This window comes from Chenopodium album, chromosome 17 (genome assembly GCF_948465745.1).
Source record: "Chenopodium album chromosome 17, dcCheAlbu1.1, whole genome shotgun sequence".
Lineage (NCBI taxonomy): Eukaryota > Viridiplantae > Streptophyta > Magnoliopsida > Caryophyllales > Amaranthaceae > Chenopodium > Chenopodium album.
In genome coordinates this window covers 45,351,808-45,371,201 of record NC_137850.1, presented here as the reverse complement: position 1 = coordinate 45,371,201, position 19,394 = coordinate 45,351,808, and the positions used below count along the sequence as shown (strand labels likewise).

General features: G+C 32.5%; 1 protein-coding gene across 1 annotated transcript; it reads left to right on the top strand.

Annotated features, from left to right (window-relative positions):
* The first annotated feature begins 1,047 nt into the window (after window positions 1-1,047).
* Window positions 1,048-6,643, top strand: LOC145588186 (ubiquitin fusion degradation protein 1 B-like). The gene is made up of 10 exons (XM_081644832.1): window positions 1,048-1,276; window positions 1,566-1,616; window positions 2,721-2,798; window positions 3,186-3,210; window positions 3,297-3,329; window positions 3,413-3,534; window positions 3,631-3,761; window positions 4,324-4,544; window positions 5,921-6,171; window positions 6,296-6,643. The coding sequence occupies exons 2-10, from the start codon at window positions 1,614-1,616 to the stop codon at window positions 6,386-6,388; spliced, it is 957 nt and encodes a 318-aa protein (XP_081500958.1). The 5' UTR covers window positions 1,048-1,276; window positions 1,566-1,613; the 3' UTR covers window positions 6,389-6,643.
* The last annotated feature ends 12,751 nt before the right edge of the window (window positions 6,644-19,394 follow it).

Here is a 19,394-nt window from a genome sequence, read left to right as displayed (position 1 = left end):
TTTGTTCCAAAATATTCTTAACTACTATTAATGTATATTTCCAAAGAAAGAGAGAAATGGTCAAGGGCTCACTTTGTATCTTTAAGGTGTCAAGATCGAGTCTCACCATCTAAACATAATTAAGAATTCTCCCTTGCCCCTTAACCTCGAGAATTGACTAGTGTAATTAGACTTATTGACCTGTGAAAGGTGCTTGTTTAATAGGTTTTTTTTTTTTTTTTCTTCTCTTTTACTTAAACTCGGTATGTGGATTACAAGTGAGTCCTATTTTGTAAGATGATGGGTCCTACTTTGTAAGATAATGGGTTTAAAGTGTAAAGAAATCATACTAAATGCTAAGAATTTGCAAATAATTTTGACACATGTAAATGTGGCTATATATTTTTTTGAAGGATAACAAGACTATTATTTAGATGTAATGGAATATTGTGTCTAAAGAGCCATAACATAAAATAAAGTTATCATCAAATAACAAAATATTGTTATTGGTAAGAGATGAGACATTCATTCTATTGACATCTGAGAAAAGTAGAAAACAAGGAGATGAAACATGTTTAAGTGTCTAAAGCACAATAATCAGCTTTTACTCTAACTTACTTGAGCTTATTGAATTTTATGGGAAACTATTTTAGTTTTTATTGAACTATAATTTTTATTAATCTTTATCAATTTTTATTAAACTTTGTCATCCTCACCTTATTTTCGTTTGCTTTTAGGGGTTATAATTTCACATTATACAAGAAAAGGCTAATAAGTTTGAGTAAGTTCAATTAAATAAGAAAATGCTAATAACTTTGAGTAAGTTTAAATAAAAATAAATTTTAGGACAAATAAGATAACATAGTTGATATTCAAGAAAAGTAAACACTACCTTAATTCTTATCGACATCCATGAAAATTAAATTTCCTAAAATAAGTAAAAATAAGATTTTTCATACTATAATATTTTGCTGTCCAAAAAAAATAAATTTTCCATATTACTCTGTATTTTCATTCAATAAGCTAAGATCCAAACATAACATAATACGAATAATACAAGTCGGGCAACATACGAACTTAACAAAAACCCGAAAAAATTAGAGAAGCGTGAAAATTAAGAAGTCCAATTGGAGAGGTGATCGTCGATTCATCTTTCCAAATCCAACTGCAATTCAGCCAATTTCACAACTCTCTATATTCCTCCACCTCTCTCTCTCTCTCTCCTCTTGCTTTTTTTTTCTAAATTTGGGAATCTCTAGCGTCACACTTCTACACTATTTTCTCTCTCCTTACTCAGGTACCCTTTACTTCTTGCTTTATTTTTCAATTCTAATTTTATTTTCTTTTGATTGAATTCATTTTTTGTAAATTTCATTCTGCAATGTATTCATACTTAATTTCGCTCGATCGGTACGAATAATTATAATTGTTTGGATTTTGGTTTATGATCGATTGATTGAATTCTGTACTAAACCTAATTTTGATAAAGTTTGAATTTTGATAGCTTATTACATTGTTAAAATTATTCCGGTGATTTAATTTTGTTGATTTGTGTAAAGTTTTAATCTTTTTGGTTTGAATTGCAGGGTATTTGAGGTGTGCGGTTTCGTAATTTTAAAGCTAAGCATAAAAAAATGGTTAGTAGGTTTTACTCTATAATTAGTTTTGAATTTACTAGTTTTGCGCTTTGATTTGGGTGTAATAACTGTTTTCTAGGTTAATTTTGGTTGCTTTCGTATTGAATTGCTGCAATTTTGGTTGAATTTGATTTAATTTTGAGGAAGATAAAGTCTTGAGAACAAGGAGGATTGGAAAAAAAAAAGCTTTATAGAGTAGACAATTCAAAGAAGAAAAGATGAATTAATCTTCTTTAGGTACAAAGAAAATCGGAATGTAGGCACACCTATAGATTCAATCCTATAAATTCAATTTAAGACAACTTTCCCTATACCGATAAAGTAGAAAGACTCAGTTTTGATGCCTTTCGAACTAGAATGACAAACTATATAGCTACATACAATCTCTCACTCCTATTTCTAGCAAGCGTGTAAAACTTTTGATTGAATACAGCAGTAATCCCGAATTACTAGTTACATAATTATACTTAATCAGTAACGTGTATGTATTCTGAAAGAAAACAGCAAATAATGCGAGTTGTTCAATGTGTGGAATTCCTGCTCAAATTAGAGGGGTGGGTGTTGGGGGGGGGGGGGTTCACCGTTCACTATATTGCACTTTATTATTGTTCATTATAATCACAAAGAATAGGATCCAAAGATAAACACCTAGGGACACTTTTGAGTTGTGGTGCATTGTTGAAGACTCTAGCCCCATTGATAGATTTTATATGTGTATATCAAATTGTATGTTTTGCACTATGTTCTTTTCTATCCTATGTTATTAGTTGCATTTTGATAGAGTCAGTCGTTAGTTTGGAAAGTTTTGTATACTTTAGCTTTAGCGTTCTCTTGTCCAATTGTATCTTAGGATATTAGGGATAATTGGAATATTTGATGAGTGTTTTTGAACTAGTGTACACATAGTACTAGCCTTTTTTGTGTTTACACACTGTCCCATATTATCATTATCAAGTTACATGGGCTTCATGGCTCCTATTGTTACACCATGCTCAATTTGAGGATTTTGATTGCTGTATGACACTATGACTTGCTTGTAAAGTGTTCCTTACAAAAATGTTGAAGTTGATTTGCTGACTTTGGTTTATTTTCCTGTGGTTGCAGTTTTTTAATGGTTATCCATACCATGGAGGATCATTTGAGCAATCCTATCGATGTTACCCAGCATCCTTTATTGAAAAGGTTCTCATACTTTTTGTAACTAGACATCTTAGATTTTGTGTTGTACCACTAATGGACATTGCAGAAAGTTATTATTCAATAGCTTATTTTTTTAAATACTGATATGGTTTTGAAATTACTGATGAACTCTTATTACTTTAATTTTTTGTGAAGTAAATACTGTTTTAATGTACATAGCATCTGCACTGTACCTTTATGGGTGTTTCTTAGTTTTGTCAATATGATATTAATCATTTGGCTACTCTTTGATAGCTCTTGGTGTTTGGTTGCACTCTTAACTTTTTAAATAGTGATGTTTTCCACTTCTCTGCGAAAATTTATGGTTCTGCATGCCATCATTCTTTTTGTGGATATACCTCTAATGCTTTTTTTGCCTTGCTGTTTCAGCCACAAATTGAAAGTGGTGATAAAAGTAAGTCAGTTCATATGTGTGCAATTTCATCTTTTTTTTTTTCTTTTTCTGTGGAAATTATATTGACTCTGTTTATGCTGCTGCAGTTATCATGCCTCCTTCAGCCCTCGATCGTTTAGGTCAGTAACTGAAAATAGTCTCTATTGGCATTCTGAATTATGTTGTGGTCTATTTTGTGATACTGATATACTACATTGTGCAGCTTCTCTTCATATTGACTACCCAATGCTTTTTGAGTTGCGAAATGATGGTGCAAATCGAGTTTCCCACTGTGGTGTTCTGGAGTTCATTGCTGAGGAAGGCATGATTTATATGCCATATTGGGTATGCAGTCATGTATCTGGTTTGGCTATATGCTTGGTAATGCTGTATTTATGACCGATTTAGTTTCTGATTGTTTGTTGAATTTATTTGTCTTAGATGATGGAAAACATGCTTTTGCAAGAGGGAGACATTGTTAGGGTTAAGAGTGTGTCTCTGCCTAAGGGGACGTATGTTAAACTGCAGCCTCACACACAAGACTTCTTGGATATCTCCAATCCAAAGGCAATGTAAGTTTTTTCCTCCCTTTGTTAGATTTGTTTTCAGGAGCTGAAGTGAATTGTTATCGTTGTTTAGATTAGACCATGCTTCCCTTATCAGTTGTTCAGGTATTTCCTACCATTTCATACTTGTGTCAGATAAATTTGGATGAGCAAGTGGGGTGGGAACTTTGGGTTTTATGTTGAAATTTTTTTGCTGAGAAAACACAGGGAAAGATGTTTATGCTTTTGATTCTTATGAAAGTGCCTCAAATAAAATTCCTTTGCAAGTGAATTGTTGTATGAAATCAATGGTCACTTCCAGGATTATAAGGAGTTCTATGTAATTGGCAGATTTGTGGTTGATCATGTCAGTAGAATGCTAGATTGACACACACTTCGTGAATCATATTATAGCTTGCTTGAATCCATGATTAATGTGTTGCAGTGGCTATTTCTTTCACTTCACAAGTTCGTTGTCTATCCCATTTTGGAGTTTAGACATCCCCTGTCTGCATCTTTTGTAATGATGTGTGGCTTGGTCAATATACTCGAGATTTTCTTACCATTGTTTACTTAACTCCTTGTGCAGTTTGGAGACTACTTTGAGAAATTATTCCTGCTTGACTTCTGGAGACAGTATCATGGTGGCATATAATAATAAGAAGTATTACATTGATATTATTGAAACAAAGCCCTCTCATGCAATTAGTATAATCGAGACAGACTGTGAGGTGGACTTTGCCCCTCCTCTTGATTACAAAGAGCCTGAAAGACCTGCGGTATCTGCTCCTGGCAAGGCACCAGCTCAAGGTATGCACAATCACTTTACTCTCTTTGCGTTTGATGGAGAGTTCTATGTAATTGGCAGATAAATATTTGCTTCAATGGTATATATATGTTTAGCTTTTATATAGTTGCCATTAACTAGGCTGCCAAGAGTATTCCCTGATGCTGGAGATTGTATGGAGCCTCTCTTAAAGCCTTGATTTAGTTGGTTACTTATCTCCACATTCCCATAAATTTCGTTGTGTCAAACTTAATTCCTAGTTGAAGTTTGATTATACTGAGAGATCTTGTTGAGTCTCTATTATTGCTGGGTTCTTCTTTCTTTCATAGTGGGAATCATAGCTTTATGACTGCTGCATGAAGTAATCAAAACCTAATGCACATGACTTTTTCTTTTGTACTCAATTGTAGAAAGCACTTTTTGCAAACTTTTTTATTTTAGTTTATTTTAATATATGTAAGCCCTTAGGGCTATGTATAAGCATTAAATATGCTTCCCAAAATGGAATTAAGTTGGGAATTCATGACAAAATCACGCGCTGATCGGTGTAATTAATGTTAATTTTTCCTGAATTTTTCCTTTCTGAGCTTCTTATACATCATTTTCCTTTATTTTATTATATAATTTGTAATATATACTGGGATGGGATAATAATCTTTGTAGTATAACTGCATTCTAATTTCTGATATATGGGAGAATTCTTCTCTTTTTCTTAGATATGTATCAAATAGTTCTAGAAGTTTTACCCACTAATTTGGAAGTCATAAATAAATAACCTATTAGCCTATGGTAGGAGCTGATGAGAATCATGAGACTGCAGTAAATGCCATTGAAGCAAATATTTTGTACCAATTCTCCTTAGTTAACATAATGTGAATGTGCTTGTCCCATGATTTTGTAGTTAATTTATACTAGTAGATTAGTGTTATATTTTATCTTTGTGGTGTTGTCTTTGAATTTCTTTGAATAAATTATAGTTTGAACGAATTTGGTAGGAACCATTACGGCCAAAGTGTTGGGATCTACTTGGGTTACCAACTTACCACTTACCAAAGCCTCAAAAATTTAGTAGGATGGGAAAAAGTTGTCAAGAATTATTAACTCATTGTACTGAACTTCTCAACTAGATGCTTAATAATAAAGGAGTTTTTCTATATTGGAGAAAATCATCCAGAAATGACAAACTTAATATGCTGAACCTTGTTAAGTTCTTACAGTGACATTTACTGCTTTACGTAACAGTAAGTTTTGTTCCTGGAAGGAATATATTTTTTATGGCTTGCACAGGGTGATTATTCTATGTGGAATTCCACGAGATTTACTTGGGAATGGGATAATGTTAACTTGGTAAGAGTTGTACAACAGATGTTTAGCTAAGTAAATTTTGGCATTGGTGCAGATGAAGAAATTCCAGTTGAAGAGCCAAAGTTTAACCCCTTTACTGGTGTTGGAAGGCGGTTGGATGGAAAGCCTGCACAACAGGCACCTTCTCCTGCTTCTACGTCTGTATCCAAAGATAAGCAGCCTGCCGTTGCCTCTAGGGCTGGGAAGTCCGCTGCAGGGTCTAGCTCACAAAGCACCAATCGCCAATCACAGGGAAAGCTTGTTTTTGGTTCCAACGCCAATCGACCTACTAAGGAGGCACCAAAGGTACTGTTATATATCACCCTTTTCCTCGTGTTAAGTCTTTTCTTTTTTCGGTTATCTTGTTCTGTGAAGTCTTTGATCAAATGATACACATCAATTATTTACAAATGTTGCATTATATATACAGGAACCTGTTAAAGAAAAGAAACCGGAGGAGCCTCAAAAAGAAGAGCCAAAGTTCCAGCCTTTCCAGGGAAGGAAGTATTCGCTGAGGGGTTGATCTACTGGTATATTTATGTCACTTTACAGGTCACTGTTGCAGTGTTGATTCAGTTGAAAACACAAAAATTGAACACTTTGGTTGTACCGTCAAAACGTTAGAATAGGTTCTTGATTTTGAGTTGGACCAAAAAACTAGTTACCTGTTATATAAGTTATAGACTTTTGGTCCATTTGCTCAAATTTTCATCTGTCTACACGAATCGAAATTGCTCGAAATGTTTCCCTTTAAAATTTTAAAGATCCGATTCTGCGATTTCTGTCTTGCTTTTGTACCAAAGTTTATTTTTTTATTTTTTTATTTTTATTTTAATCTTCAACTCACATAGTTTCATTTATGGGTTGCTTGGTATTCCATACGTGTTTCATTTCTTGCTCTCATGTCAGTTATTTTTTCCTCACAGATTTTTTTTGGAATTAACTAGACATTTAGATTTACATATACGTAAAGCCATTAATTATTGGAACGCATGGAATTTCAGGCTTTTATGTATACACACAATTATACTTCGTATATGAAAATATAACTGAATTTCCAGATAGTAATCTAACACCCAAAGCATGAAAAAGCTTAAAACTAGTTGCTTTTAAGAGCCAATCAAGGCGGGACTAAGATCGTGCATAGTAAGAGCAAGAGATATTAATAGTCTAAATGTCACCTAAGTTAATATTGCCAGATACCTGATGGCCACCTTGATTGCCATGACATCCACCGATGATGGTGGCCTTACGACATTCTTGCCTGACAGTATGATTGCTGAGCTCGGATCCATTTCCTAGTATAAGGCTTCCATTTCTTTGTGTTCCAGGTCCACTATGCTGGTTGCCACCAACATTGAACCAACTTCCAGGAAAAGGATTGTAATAATAGCTTGAAGGTGAAGGGTAATAACCACGGTACATATGACCATAGTAATTACAATGAGGCGGAGTTGGAGGAGGAGGAGGAGGAGGATAGTAGTAATTACTGGGAGGAGGAGGATAGTAATAATTTCGAGGAAACGAGGGCTGCATTTTTTTGAATGAGGTTTTCTTTGCTAAGAAGTTTGTAAGATTTGCCTCTTTATAGGGTAAGGGAAAATGCAGCAGTACTGATTCTGTTGTAAGTAAAGTGCTGTAATTTATGTTTTGAGTTTGCACAAGTGTTAAGTCTAGCCATTTAGGGGTGATATTCCGTGAGATAGATTTAAGCATGTGTTATCTCCAAATGTGGAAACGTTGTGAAGGAGATGAGTGTAAAGCCGCCTTTGTGACAAAGCAAAGCTTGTATGAACGGTTTCTGATGCCATTCGGCTTCTATAATGCCCTTGAGGTATATTTGGCGTCCAAACTTGGGATTTATGTTCCAAGTATAGCATGTAGTTCAATTATGGAAAATTTGTACTCAAAGTGTTGGGAGGACTCCATTTTTGTCCAATGGCTACTAATTCCAAATTGAACTCCAAGGTAACAAAGAAACTTTAATATGGGCTAAGAATCATAAAATAGTTGCCTCCACAATTACACAAAATATTAGGTTCCTCCGCAAAGGAAGGGACCCTATAGCCCAACAGAATTGTACCCCCTCTGTTTCAAAATAAACTTTAAACTCGGGAATTGGAACTATGAGCACGAATAGTGCTTAAATGTAGACTAATTTAAGAAAACGAAAGTGAATAGTGAGAGAACAATGATCATCACTCAGTAGCTTATACTCGATATCAACTTGGAAAAAATCCTGAAACAATTAATAGCTTCAAAAAAATCACACAATACACACTACATACTTAAATCAACTTAGACCGTTTGCGTTTATTACATCAGTCACACAAATTGCAAATATGAAAAAAATGATCATTAACTGCGCGTTGTATTGGCGTGCAGTTACTACATGTTACCTAAGATAACATTCCCAGATACCTGATGACCGCCTTGATTACCATGACATCCACCAACAAACTTGGGATTACGACGTTTGTGCCTAGCAGTTTGACTACCATGTGTAACATGACTTGATCCAGCTTCAAGTATAACATCTCCATTTCTCTGTATACCGTGTCCTGTATAACAATTGCCACCAGTATTAAACGAATTCCCAGTATAAGGATCGTTGTAGTAATAATTTGGGGATTCAGAAGGGTAGTAATCTATAGGAATATCATGGCTAAGAGGAGGGTAGTAATCAGTAGGAGGAGAAGGTGGTGGATAGTAAGGATAACCTTGACAACCTTGAGAAAAACCGTACTCCATTGGCTTAATTCGAAGGCTTAGAATCGAGTTATGCTTAGTATGGTTTGTTGTTTGTTGTGCTAATTTGTAACGTATTTATATAGAAAACAAATGCAGCAATATGTTAGGTACCTGATTCTGTTAATTAATGTTATATTTTCTTTGTACTAGCCCAAGATTAGTGGTATAAAACGCATGTAGAATTACTAATATTAATCTATGAAATATTATTTAAAAACTTGGAATTTCTGCTCCATTATCATGTACACTTTATTCTTAGACATGTATTATATTACAGGAAATCATGATCAAATCATAATCATCATATAAAACGTTTGATTTCTGTAAAGTGGTCAATAGTGTTAGTGTCTTTATTTTCTTGTTCAAATCATAATTTGTCAAATACTAAAGTGATTAAGATTCATAAGGTTGAAGTTTCTTGACATGTGATCAATTTCTTTTCATATTGGTCTGATAAATAGTGGTGCAGGCTGCTGTAGCTTATAGGAGTATAAGACTAGTCTTCACTAAGAAATAATATAGTTGTAAGCTACTCTGTATTATATTACAACTACTTGTCTATGTCGAGTACTCAACACGTAGACTAGTGTTTAGATTTTATTAAAACCTTTTTGTTGATTAAATATACAAAGAAAATTTATATCATGGCCGAATCTGAATCTGAACTTTGGACCATAGACATGCAATACGAGTGATGATCAAGCGTGTTAGAGTAATATAGGCTGTATCAATAACATTACACTAAATATAGGCTAAAGAAAAATGATCAGATTATCAAATATGATAGTATGGCTTGATCGCACCATAGAAAAATGGCCGGAGTAATTGGGTCAGGACACAATTTTAGGCCAGAGAGCTAGCCAGCCTTATAATGTGGTTAACTGGTTATGTTGATTACACCAATTGTTCTCCTGAGGTTGCGCGATCCACTTTTCTACCAGTAATTCTGGAGTCTGGACTATTCTGTTTTACCCTATGCAAGTCTGTTTATTTTAACTAATCCTGTTCAATTTATAACCATTTAGTTAATTATACTAGTACATACAATTTTTTAAACATTACTTTTTAGTTGACTGTTAAGATTTAGCTCACTTTTGTGTCCAGAATTTACTAGGATAGTGACTAGTATATCCGGATGAAGGATCTACAATCAACAATGATAACAGCCTTTCTGGAAACTAGCTAGAAGAATACAATTTCTTTATGCGATTTTGAACCAAGATGATCATTTCAGCTCAATGAATCAGTGTCAGTTACATATATTGTCAGAGGCCGTTTACTCAAACCAGTAGCTTATGAATCAATAAGAATGACTAATTATCTGATAAATCAATTACAAATAATATGATTTATAACATTAAGCAGAAGCCGGAAGTGGTAGCATTACAAATAAAAACACAAACAATACATAGTACAATCGTCGTACAGACTGAAATTAATACTCTGATACATCAGTAGAGTCGAACTAACAGTAGCAATTCAATACAGCAGCACTTCAGTTAGTAAACCTTTTATTACATTAGGCACACAAGTCTAAGCTAGCAAATATCAAGTATTACTTCATGACGCGTAGTGTAGTAGCAGCAAACTAGTAGAAGTCACCCAAGATTACATCCCCTGAAACCTGATGACCGCCTTGATTGTTATGACACCCCCCAACAATTGTAGTCTTGCGATTTTTGCGTTTCTTAGAACTTCCGTTATTTCCAATCTTAACATTTCCATTTCTCTGTATTCCATGTCCATCATAGCGGTTGCCACCAGCATTGTACACATGCCCGGTAAAAGGATTGTTACTAATATAGTTCGACGATCCTGAAGGATAGTAAGCTGCAGGGTAACTATGATTATGAGGAGTGTAGTGATTAGTAGTAGGAGGAGGATGATGACGGTGATGATAGAAGTAACGAGGTTCTTCAGGACCGCGAAAATGAGGATATATGTATCCTTGATTATGACCTTGAGGATACGCGTACTGCATTGCCTTCAATTTTGATTTTTCGAAAACTTGTTGATTGTATTTGCTTGATGATGAACTAATAGTAAGTGTTCAATAATTTATAGAGGTGGTTGATACAACGGTATGTTGGGTATCAGATTCTGTTCGACTAGTAAAATATGATCCCAGTAGTACTTTTCAATAGTTTTCATTGAATTTGTTCAAGATTTTTGATGCTACTAGTAACAACATGAAATTGTTAATTATTTTATGAGTTGGTTTTGTTATTCTTGTTCCACTAAAATGAGCTCTTTATTCTTAATAACGTGTAAATTGTTGGAATAAGTTTTGTGTTCTGATTATGTATCAGTATAACCGTGTTATATCCTGTTATATTAAGGGTGCTTTATGAAATTGATATTGAAACTTTCCTTGAGATTGCATGAAGTATTTTCCAAAATCCCTTAGTTTTAGTGAAGAGTCAAAGTGTTATAGACTAATGTAGTTGCTCTTGTCTTACATGGTGACATACACACACATATAGTGATAACTGGTACCGTGGTACGTGATGCTATACTAGCTACTTGGAGTTTCGGACTCTTAGTTTCACCTCAAGTACCCTTTGTTTAGATTCTTGTATTGCCAATGTAATAATCTAACATGGGGGTATGGACATTAGAAACCAATTGTTTGGATGTCAAAATAGCCCTTCATATTGGGCCTTATGTTTATAATTGGGTTCTCAAGCCCAATAAGTCAAACAAGTGTGTTTAGAGCCTCAAGTCAATGCATGCAAGGCCCAAAAGACAAAAGTAAGCCTCTAAACCAGCCCAAGTGCTGAGAGCTTGCCACGTGTTCTGAGGGTACCACATTATTTACTATCCCATGGGTATAAATTGTTTTATTTACCACAATTTCAGGCATTCATTATTAGCTTCAAGCACTAAATATCTTCAGGCATCGAAGCACATTCATTAGAAAATCCCCGAGGCCAGTTAACATGTTTTTGTGCGAGAAATCCTCGGCCCAAAGATCTTTGGACCGAGCTAGTCTTCAGCCATCTGACTAAGGACTTTCTTTAATCCACATTGTTTTAATCCAAAACACTAATGATCAATGAAAATATACACATTTGCTCCAGGAGGCAGAAAAACTACCAAGACTATAAAAACATTCATAGTTCAAGCCCTACAGTATGTTATCATATTCTGATTTATACACAGTATTACATCCCTTACAATTAATTAACAACGAAACTCAACATGACTAGAGATTGGTGTGGTTGGATATATACTTGAATGATTTCGGGTTCAAGCCAATATGCAATCTGAAATGGAGCGGCAAGGTGATGTCATAGCTAATCCTTTTCAATTCATGGGTTAATAATGATGGGTAGTTCTATTTATAATTTATTTACGAGTATGATTTATAAGTTGATGGTGGATTTGCACAAATTAAAGATAATTAATTGTTTAAGGGAAAAATTGTACCTAAGCTAAGTTTAGCATTTCATCAATCATATATGGCTTAAAGTATGTCATTAAATTAATATCTTGTTGATAAAAGCTAAAATAAGCCATTAGTCCTTAAGGATGATATGATCAATTGTTTTTTAATTGCTCATCTGAGCTTCTCCTCCCCTTAATTACATGAAAAATACAAGTTTAAGTATAATAATATAGCTTGATATACAACACAAAAGAAATATAACTCAAGCCATTCATACATTATATTGCACATATTTTTAATGGTACGTACATAAAATAAGTACACAATCAGTGATTAATGTAGTGGAACTGATTGGATCATATCGTAGCACATCGTAACACACAAGCTAGTAAGTAGCAAAATAAGTTCATATAACTTTTATTTGATCGAACAAGACAAAATCGCGGCCTTTAATTAACTATGTGAATGAATGATTAACACCCAATGTTGCCAGCAGTAATATTTCCGGAAGATTGTTGCCCGCCTTGATTGCCATGATTTCCACCAATAGTACCAATATCTACACCACCAGTTTTCCGATTACTGTTGCCAACATTGACATCTCCATTCTTCTGTATCCCTGATCCATTCGTGTTGCCACCCGAGTTGAACGTGCTGCCAGCAGGGAAAGGAGAGGGGTTATAGTAGTGAGGAGGAGCCGAAGGGTAAAAATACGGTGAAGGATAGCCGTAGTGATGGTTAGGAGGGGGATGAGGCCAGTAGCTAGTTGGAGGATGATGATGATGGTATGGTTGAGGACCTTGAGGATAACTATGTTGTGTATAACCTTGAGTTTGAGGAGGTGGTTGAATAACTTGTTGTTGTTGCATGGATGCCATATTTGAGGAAGCTTAATTAGCTTAGCTTGTTTATACTAATTTTTTGTGTATGATGTATGGTTTTGAGTAATATTTGCTTGGTGAATAAATGACTTAATTTAACCCTTTTATAAAAGGAGTAAAAGGAGCACTTAGCACCTGATTCTAACTTAGACATTACTACTTTAATTAGTATGAGCTATTACTATTGTTCATGATCGAGCTAAGATATATTCCTTGTTATCATGGCCAGGAATATGTTGTCTTGTATCAATAGTGCACAAGATGATATGATGGAGCTGAGATGTACTATACGTATACATTTCTCATGTATACCACGCAAGACTTGTTTTAATGGATAGATATGTATCTCACAATCATGAGGATGTAATATCAAGTCCTACTCGAGGCTCTGTTGGTATGGATTCAAGATCTTTTCCTTATTATGCCCTCAGCTCCATCACAAATCCGTGACTGGTTAATCTGTGTGAGGTTCTAACTTGGTAAGACATTTATTCTTAAATTACCTTATAAATTATATTATTCCATGCATAAATTTATGTCATTTGATAAGGTTCTTGTTTTCTTATTATTCCTTCCTAGTCTCATTGTGTGCATGGTTGTCCATTTGTGGATTCAATTGGCCATTGGTATGATCAGTTCCACTCAATTTATGGGTGAGATTCACAAGAAAGGAGCCTTAGAATCAAATAGTCACCCCTTAATAGTATGATAGGTCACTCTAGACGAACCGAGGAAAAAAAGGGTATCACAAGTTTATAATTTTAACTTTTGGCTTTAGAAAATTGATGGGTGAAAATGAGCACCTCATGGATCTTTGAATGGTCATTTTCTTCAAAAATATTCATATTCATGATTGCATTCCTAATGTTACTCCAATCCGATCCCTAAGTCTGCCTTAAATCATTTTTAAGATATATATTTTTTTTGTTATTATTATTGAAAGATTATTACACGCAATGATTTAGAATATATATATATATATATATATATATATATATATATATATATATATATATATATATATATATATATATATATATATATATATATATATATATATATATATATATATATATATTATATATATTAACATATGCTATTACGTTATCAATTACCTGTACCATGTTAACAATGCAATTGTCACATAACCTCGATCTATTATAAATTAGTTGGGATTTCAAAGGAACGAAATAAAAGATGTATATTAAATCCATAAAAAAAAGTTCAATTATAAATTGAATTGGTCATACACTAATACTACCTTGCTCATACATACAATGTATACACATTTGCACTAGATATTTTCTAGTTTAAATTTAAATCGACATAAAATATTTTTATGAGCGACATTTATGACTAAAACAATGCCTTAGGAGAGAATATATGGTTCACATTATAAATCCGCCTTTGAACTTATATTCGCATACAAATTTTTCTTGGAGAAAAACCAAAGTAACCAAACCCACATATTACATATACAGATATACTACTATATGATGCTGTTCTTTTGACGCAAGGGTAGGAATTTACTTTTGTTCAACTTATATCACAGGCCGTAAATGTTAGTTGGGGCATTGATGCTAATTTCTCTTTATCTACCTCACTTTCTTTTTTATGCTCATCTAGAATACTTTCAATTATGGTCTCGAGACTAATAATATGTTCTAATCATCTTTAGGGAGATATCATCCTAGTTTTGTAGTTATACAATACTATAAAACATCAAATATCACAGGACTATGCAATTTTTTAATCTCTTATTATTTCACATGATACATGTTTTTCCTTTGATTACAGCCTGATTTTCCCACATGGAAAGAATATACTTTATATATTCCGTATCCCTTTTTTTTTTATAACGCTTGAATACTTCTTCTGTTTATTTTTAGTTGTATTAGTTTGACTAAAATATTGAGAGCTTTTTGGTCAAACTGTGCAACTATATATGAACAGATTAAGTATGAAACTATAAGTAATTTGATCATGTGTATATTAGTTGCTAATATTAAGAATTGAAGAGCTAATAGTAAGTTTACCTCCTTAATTTATGGTACCTGATTCTGTTCGATCAGTAAAGTAAGCCTATTGAATTACAAGTAGTTCAAGATTATTGGTGATTTAAGTATAACATGAAAATTTTAAAATTTTAATCATCCTGTGAAATGATCAATATGTTATTCTTGTTCCACTGTCATGAGTTTTTTAATCTTAATTAGAGACGTGCAAATTATTGGAACAAATATAATCTGATTGTGTATAGATGTATAGCAGAAGCATGCATAACATTCAATAGAACCCCTTGCTTCAAAGTTAGTACATCAAGATTGTTAGTAAATAGTTAAATTATTCGATTGCCTTTGAAAAAAAATATTATCTAGCTCATACTTTCTCTATTTTTTTTTTTATAATTGCACCAATTTGACTTTTACACTATTTATGTGTTTCACTTCAACTAGTTTTGACAGTTTGTACTTAAGTAAAAATATAGTCACGTGAGATCTTGTTAGATTCATCTTGATTTATATCATTTTAATATCAAATGTATATAATTTTTCCATATTGGTAATTAAACCTATTAATTTAACCATTGAAAACATGTATCAACAAGCGTGAAAAAAAAAAGTGTTGTAACTATTAAAAAAAAAAAAAAAAAAACAGAGAAAGTACATAATAAGCTTTACTCCGATCCACTTCATTCATAACATGGGAAAACACAAGTTATACTCCGTATTGTTATAGCTTGATATTACACAAGAAATAACACAAGCCATGCATGCATTAATTATATTGCACATATTTTTTTTATACATTTTTTTCCCCCTATGTTACATAAAACAAGTACATATATGTAGATTCTGCGAGATATAATATGTTACAACATAAGCAAACTCCATATACTTGTACTTTATTTATTTGAACACAAGCAAATCGAAATCTATATACTGTATAATATAATTATATAAGGCTGCCTTTAATATTATGTGATCATTGATTATCACTCAATATAATGTTGCCATCATTAACACCCCCGGATTTCTCTTAATAGTTGTTGAAACCTACATTATTTGTCTGTGTCCCCGATCCATTCGAGATTCCTCCTCAGTTGAAGATAAAAATCAATAACATTAAAACAAATAACGGACTTTCCTTGAAGTATATCTAAACCTTATAAATGCACTATGGATTGGTACCCACTGTCTTAAAAGTGAAATACTCCATTACTAAACGTAGAGTATATATATAGGTAGTCCGGTGAGTACTAACACCCTCTAAGCTTTACACTATATATACAAGCTTTAATTTTAATCCGGCCTATACACCTTATTCTCCATGCTTGGAAATACATTGCTAAGTAAGGCAAATAAAACACTACGGTACGAACAGCGGTGATCTTAGTAACAAGGATAATTATAAAAATAATCAATAATACCAGTCTAGCCTTAATTTGTTAAGATCAGGTTCGGTGTAATATCATCCTAAATTGATTCTTGAACACACAATACTATTAAAACATCCCTAAAAGTTGAGACGTGAATCCCTAGAAGTCAATTGCTATGAGTCTGTGTGCATATATAAGTATAACTCAAAGCATAATCGTGTTTAGGAAGTTGATACTTAATTTTTTCATGACACCCCCATTAGATAATCAGATATGTTTGTTTTAATTTCATTGCCAGAGCACTAGCTATATGTTTTAAACTCAACATGACTAGAAATCGTGTGGTTGAAATGTTGAATATTTAAATAACGTGCCATAAAATTAAGGCCTAACGAACGAACATGACATGAATTTTATATTCTATTTATAGCAAACTTTTTTACAATTGAATTATGGTGGAACGATTTTGCACAAAGATAATTAATTGTTCAAGGGAAAAATTGTACCAAAACTAGGTTTAATTTAGCAATTCATCAACAATAACAAACCATGGCTTACAGTCATTACATAATAATATAAGCTTCAACTCCACTCATTACATAATAATATACAAGCTTTATATATAGCTTGACATCAACAAGAAATTAAACAACTCAAGCATTCATACATTATATATTACACACATACACATACACATATTTTTTTTATGGTACTTAAGTACACAATTAGTCACTAATAGTGTACTCTAATCTTAGCACGCACATCTTAATTAACCACACTAGCTTAGAGGTAGCTTTATTATTTGATAGATGGAACAACACCAAACCGAAATCTATAAACATAATTAGGTGGCCTTAAATCATATGATAATTGGTTAACACCAATATAATAACATTAACAAGGCCACCCACCAGATGGACGATGTAGTAGGGCGACTAACCCACCATATAGAATATCCGCCTTGATTATTCCTGTGTGTACCTCTGGCGGGTTTCTTCTTGTTAGTAGTCTTAGTACCATTACCAACATTCACATTTCCATTCCTCTGTGTCCCCGATTCGTTCGAGTTGTTACCCGAGTTGAATGCGCTTCCAGCAGGAATAACACCCCGGATTTCTTCTTAGTATTGTTACCGACATTCACATTTCCGTTCTTCTGTGGTCCCTGATCCATTTGAGTTGCCACCCGAGTTGAATGTGTTTTTTTGAGTTTTTTTCTTTTGTTGTTGCATGGTTTCTATATTTCAGGAGGCTTAATTAGATTAGCTTAGCTTGTTTATAATATTTTTTTTGTATATAATAATCTATGGTTTTATGTAAGATTGGCTTGATGAATTTACCAATTTATAGAGGGGTAAAGGAAGCACTTACTAGCCGATTCTAAGTAAAAGTACTACTAATTTTGATTAATAGAATATAAGAATCTAACCAATCACTATGATTAACGTTCATGAAATATATTCCTATTTTTGATTTCTTGGAGCCTAGCCCCTCGTGAGCACCAAAAAAAAACATGAAATATATTCCTAGTTTCTTTCCTAGGATTATTCTACTGTGTCAAAAAATGACACCATAAGATGATGATGTGTCAGATTATGAATGGTCAATTTTTGATTTATTTTTAAAAGCCTAAATGTATTATACATGTATTTTTTTAACAATACGTAATTATAGGTTTTTAAATTCTATTTTTATCTTTTTAAAATCATTTTCGAAAAATTAAATTATAATTAAAATTTAGAAAATAAAAAATTCATCATTGTTCAACAATGTTCTTCATTCATGTCATAGATTAACCACCCATTCCTAAAATCATTGTTATTTATTAAAGTATACTCAAATCCGGCCTAAAATCCTCATTAAAATTCATAAATTAATTGTGTTGTAGAGTTTCGTTTTTTTTAGTTTTGATTTTTAAGTTTTGTTCAAAAAAAATCTCAACAACAATCTCATTTTTAAGTATGTGTTAAAGAGGAATTATATGCATAGGTGTTTTGCAATATCATAGTGGTCGGCGGCATACTGATTTAGGTTGAATGATTGGCGTTCTTCCAACTGTGTAATCGGAGAAGATGACCATTTTTTTTTCTTTTCGAGTCCCATCAATTTGATCCGCACAAATTAATTAATTTTTCGCAAACTTGTTTGTGGATTAGGTAGTGACCTAAACTACTTTTGGTCATTACATATAAGAATTATATGATCTGTTTATATTTAAGGCATTTACCTATATATACTTTGGGCATGACCTCATAATTATATACAAAAACGTAGCATTGATGGCTACAAATCTACAATTAGGGGGTCAAAGGTATAAAGTAGGAAAGAATATCTACAGCCAACTAATTTACAATTATACAAGTCATAGGCTATAAACTAGGAAGGAAAATAATAGACCTAACTAATTCACATTTACAAAGATATATACAATATATTTAGCATACAATATATTTAACACTTCCTAACATAAATCATAATGGTTTATTGACGAAAGGTATATCAATTATTATTATTACCGAAATTTATCCTACTATTAAATATTAGTTATAATCTTATAATTTATGTTATGATATATTAGTTATTTTTCATTCAAAAAAATATATTAGTTATCATCCTATAATTAGTTTAATATTGTAATTAACAGAATTTATCCTATTTTAAATTATGTTTCATAATTCTGTGAATGAATAAAAATAGAATGTTTAATTCATGATGAAATTTATATTGTAATATAATTGTGTCGATAAAAATGATAATAATAATATCACTATTTTAACTAAATAGGAGAAACAAATTAATACTAGACAGTAGACATGATCTAATATAATAAAATTTATGTAATTTTCTTACTTTATATAAGATGGTTGAATATTTGTTTTAAAAATGAAAAGAAAATTATGTAGTGTACTTACATTATATAACACGGTTCCATATTTATATATTTGTACTCCAGGTAATGACCTAAACATTTATAAGTCATAACATTTTTATTTAATGTTATTTAATTAGTGTATCCCTGTTCTTAAAGTATCAATTGAAAGTCTAATAGATGTTAGTTTAACACTTTATAAATGAAAATGTTATCATCTTTAATTCATAGTTGTAACACTTTTCTAAAATAGATTTGTCAC